Raw genomic sequence first — 3,805 nt, forward strand, 5'->3', positions numbered from 1 at the left:
CGAAATGATCAAAAAATTTTTTTTCTCAAAATTTTCAATAGAATTTAAAGCTTTTAACAAATTTAAATTGCAACACGTTCGAATAAAATTACAACCTAACAAAAATATAATGTTATTTCCATTACAACTTACTTTTAAAAACGCTTATTCATTAATGCATGTGTACATGTATCAAATTATAATAAAACGTACCATTCCATTTCAAGAGTCGCTCGTAAGTCGTAATTCGTACTCATCATATTGCGACGAACACGGATCAGCTGTAATAGTAAACGACTTCTGCGCGACGTTATATACGTTACACCGCATCGCATCGCATCGCACCGCGCCAAGTTGACGTAAACTGTAGCGCCACATCGGGTATTATGTCCATGGCGAGGTAAGGGACAGAGGCGGCGACGGATGAGGACGGATGACGCGGACGATACCAGACGCAAAGTCTTTTAAAATGTCAACTCGCCTTCCGAACGGCTCTCTCAATCGATTTCCGGGCAGGGGCGTCCCCGGGCGGTGGGGATGGAAGCCGACGGCTTCGTGCGTTCGGCCGACACTGCCGAAAGCCGATCGTTCGCTCGCTAGAGGGGAGATGGGAAACCGTCTGGCGCGTCTGAGCAGTGGAACGCCATCGAGAGTCAGTCGAGGCGAAGTCGCCGACCAGAGCGGTAATATTCAATTTTCAATAAGATACATATATATACATAGTTATATATATACACACAGCCAAACAGTGTTCACAAATTTTGAGATAGAGACACAAATGACTCGAAGTAGTTTAGTGTATAATAGTTTAGTAAACGTACTGAATCGTTGAGACTGGTGATTATAGTGGTTTATGATTAAAATTTAAAACATTTGTATATGTATACTTTCATATCAAGAGTGCTTCTATCGCTCGTGTTATTTTTGTACTAGGCATATATTTTAAGTGTTTATTGTGCATTGAAGTGTATCGGATTTTGGATGGATATTGGATTTTATCAGTGTTAACCAAGGATTATTTTTTCAAAGTGTTCTACGAGATGGCGATGACGGCTTGTTATTCCAATTACGCCGATTTGGCACCGACGCATGTTCAACAGCAGCATCCGCAACAGCAGCAACAATGCTTTGCTACCAATGCTGCCACGACGGTTTTGCAGCAGCAGCAACAACAGATGCAACAGCATCCCCAACAACAAACTAGGATACAACCCGTGCAACAAAAGGATTACAGTATACCGTTGCACGTCGATTGTAGTGTAGAATATGAACTTCCGAATCAGGCCAAACCGCCGGCCGGTTCGCGTGTCGAGCCGCTGCTCATGATACATCCATGCTACTTCCGCAAAATGGAAAGTCAAAGGCGTAGTCCTTTCATCAATAATATGCCGCCGGTTACGAATAGTAGTCGTTCGTCGAGTAGTTCAAACGCCGCTGCGGCCGCGGCTTCGAGCAGGAGACGAGCTGCGGCAGTTCAGCAACAGCAATTGGTTGCGCAACAACAGCAGCAGCAACAACAGCAATTGTCGCACCAACAACAATTGTCACAACAGCTGTCGCAGCAACAACAACAGCTCGCTCAGCAGCAGCAGCACCATATGTACACGCAACAGCAACAGCAGCAACACCAAGCATCTTGGGAACAACAGCAACACGTGGTTCCCGCTATGCCCGCGCTCGTGCCGATCGCGGCGGGCGCACAAGCCATGTCGATGTACAGCAAACCCGTAGGAAAACGTGATCTTATGCTGTCCGGCGGCTTGAGTTATACGACGGATACATCGGCTGTTGCGACGGCGTCTAGTATACCCGGAGTGCATTGGGATGCGGAGAGGAGTCCTTTGGCTGCGATACCGCGGGACTATCAGCAGTCCGGTCCCGAGCACGCGGCCACGGTTCATCATCAGCATCAGCACCATCATCATCATCATCATCACCCGCAGCATCATCCCGAAAAACATCAACAACAGCAGCAGCAGCAGCAACAACATCAGCAGCAACAGCAACAACAGCTGCAGCAGCAGCAGCAACAGCAACACCAGAATACGATACTGTCGGGCAAATATCGGCAATATCTGCGAGCGCATCGCCTACATCCGTACCTGGAGCGCGCGGCCGCATTTCAACCACCGCCTGCACTGCAGCAGGTCTCATGTTACAACGTGTGATGAACGAACGTGTCTTACTACAGGAAGCGCGACGGGGTTGTATTGATCCCGCCCCGTCTGCATTTATATGTGATAGTAGAGTTATAATATAACGAGATCCCCTCAAATACAAAAAATATTAAAGAAAAAGCTAATACAAGATAATAAAAACAAAACAAATTCGAATCGCGAATATTAATGTGTTGGTGTGCGTGCGTGCTTTTGTCGATGTGCTGAAAAAATGAAAAAAATCTTGGAGTGACAATATGATGAAAATGTGGAAGCCGATGGAATTATTCCCGTGTGAGACGATCAAGTGTTTAATTTGTTGTTAAAAAGTGGTGGCGAAAACGTTGTTTATCCGAGGACCCAGACCAAAGATTCAACCAAGATCGGGTCTGTCTGTTAATAACGCTTGTGGTGTGAAGATTCCAGCCCAAATTTAAGGAAAACTAAAGTGATGCGCCGCCGAACGCGATCGGATATATATTGTGTATAAATGTATATAGATATATAAACTAATAAGCTACGCTATATATGTACAGACTAGTCATAGAAAAAATACGCTTAATGAATTTGATGATGAAATAAACACGTTATTGTTTTTATAGAAAATTAACGTTGATTTTTCTTGCGAAATCGCGCAACATTCCCCTCCGATCCGTAATTTTCTCTTTCAGATATGCTTGCTTTACATTTATTTTTATTGAAATGTAAAAATGAACAAACTATACTCAGTTTTTTGTACATGGTAAATTTTTTGAAATTACAGACAGTAATCTCGCTTAAAAATTTTCTATTTGAACTAGCAAAAATCATGTCATAATTATGTTTTTATTTTATACTGGAAAATTTTTGTTGTGAAGCTAATAAGTGTTTTACGATTTTACAATACTTATTAAATGCGCCAACTTTTGACGGAACTTGCTATAACAAACTTTAATAATTTAAAAAAAAAATCGCGCAACAAATTTCACATTTTTCAAACTTGAGGTAACAGTGTAATTATTTTTGACTGTGGTCTTAGAAATTTTATTTCCGATTACTGATCCAAAGTTTAAATTAACAAAGTTTGAAAAAAAATATCCGAATTAACCGAAAAATAGTCAAAATTTCACTAAAGCTCTAGGTTGCACTTGAAAGCTCATAATTTTCAATCAACGCTAATAATTTTTTTTATAATTTTTTTCACGACAGTTGCGCTCAATATTATCAGACGTTGAGTTCTGGGACACCCTGTATATTAACACATTAAAAAATATACAAGGTGTCCCAGAATTCAACGGGGTGATAGTATTGACCGTAACTGTCCTGAAAAAAATTATATCGCGTTGTTTGAAAATTATGAGCTTTTAAAGTGCAACCAAGAGCTTTAGTGTAATAATTGTGTTTAGTATGTCGGAGCAGTCTGTAATTTTATGAAATTAAATTTGCGCAAAAATCTGAGTGCAGTGTGTTCACCCTAATATTCGTTTCAATCTTGATACAAATTTCTTGGATTTATTTCTATGTTAATATTTTTCTGTTGATCTATTTTTGTAACGTGTGTGTGTTTCAACTTGTGTTCGTCCATTATTGTCTTCGTAACAGTTTCGATCAGCCAAGCGATGAGTTTTGCCGACGGCAAAGTGTTATTTTAGCATTTCATTGTAAATTACAGTTGTGACGCATGCAATCCA

General features: G+C 40.9%; 1 protein-coding gene across 1 annotated transcript; it reads left to right on the forward strand.

Moving 5' to 3' along the window:
• The first annotated feature begins 561 nt into the window (after window positions 1-561).
• Window positions 562-2,777, forward strand: LOC113372446 (centrosomal and chromosomal factor-like). Its single transcript, XM_026612776.1, has one exon. The coding sequence runs from the start codon at window positions 1,020-1,022 to the stop codon at window positions 2,145-2,147; it is 1,128 nt and encodes a 375-aa protein (XP_026468561.1). The 5' UTR covers window positions 562-1,019; the 3' UTR covers window positions 2,148-2,777.
• The last annotated feature ends 1,028 nt before the right edge of the window (window positions 2,778-3,805 follow it).

Source organism: Ctenocephalides felis, unplaced genomic scaffold (genome assembly GCF_003426905.1).
Source record: "Ctenocephalides felis isolate EL2017-DRISC unplaced genomic scaffold, ASM342690v1 CF-g0.4_SCAFFOLD_01604, whole genome shotgun sequence".
In the NCBI taxonomy this organism is placed as follows: domain Eukaryota; kingdom Metazoa; phylum Arthropoda; class Insecta; order Siphonaptera; family Pulicidae; genus Ctenocephalides; species Ctenocephalides felis.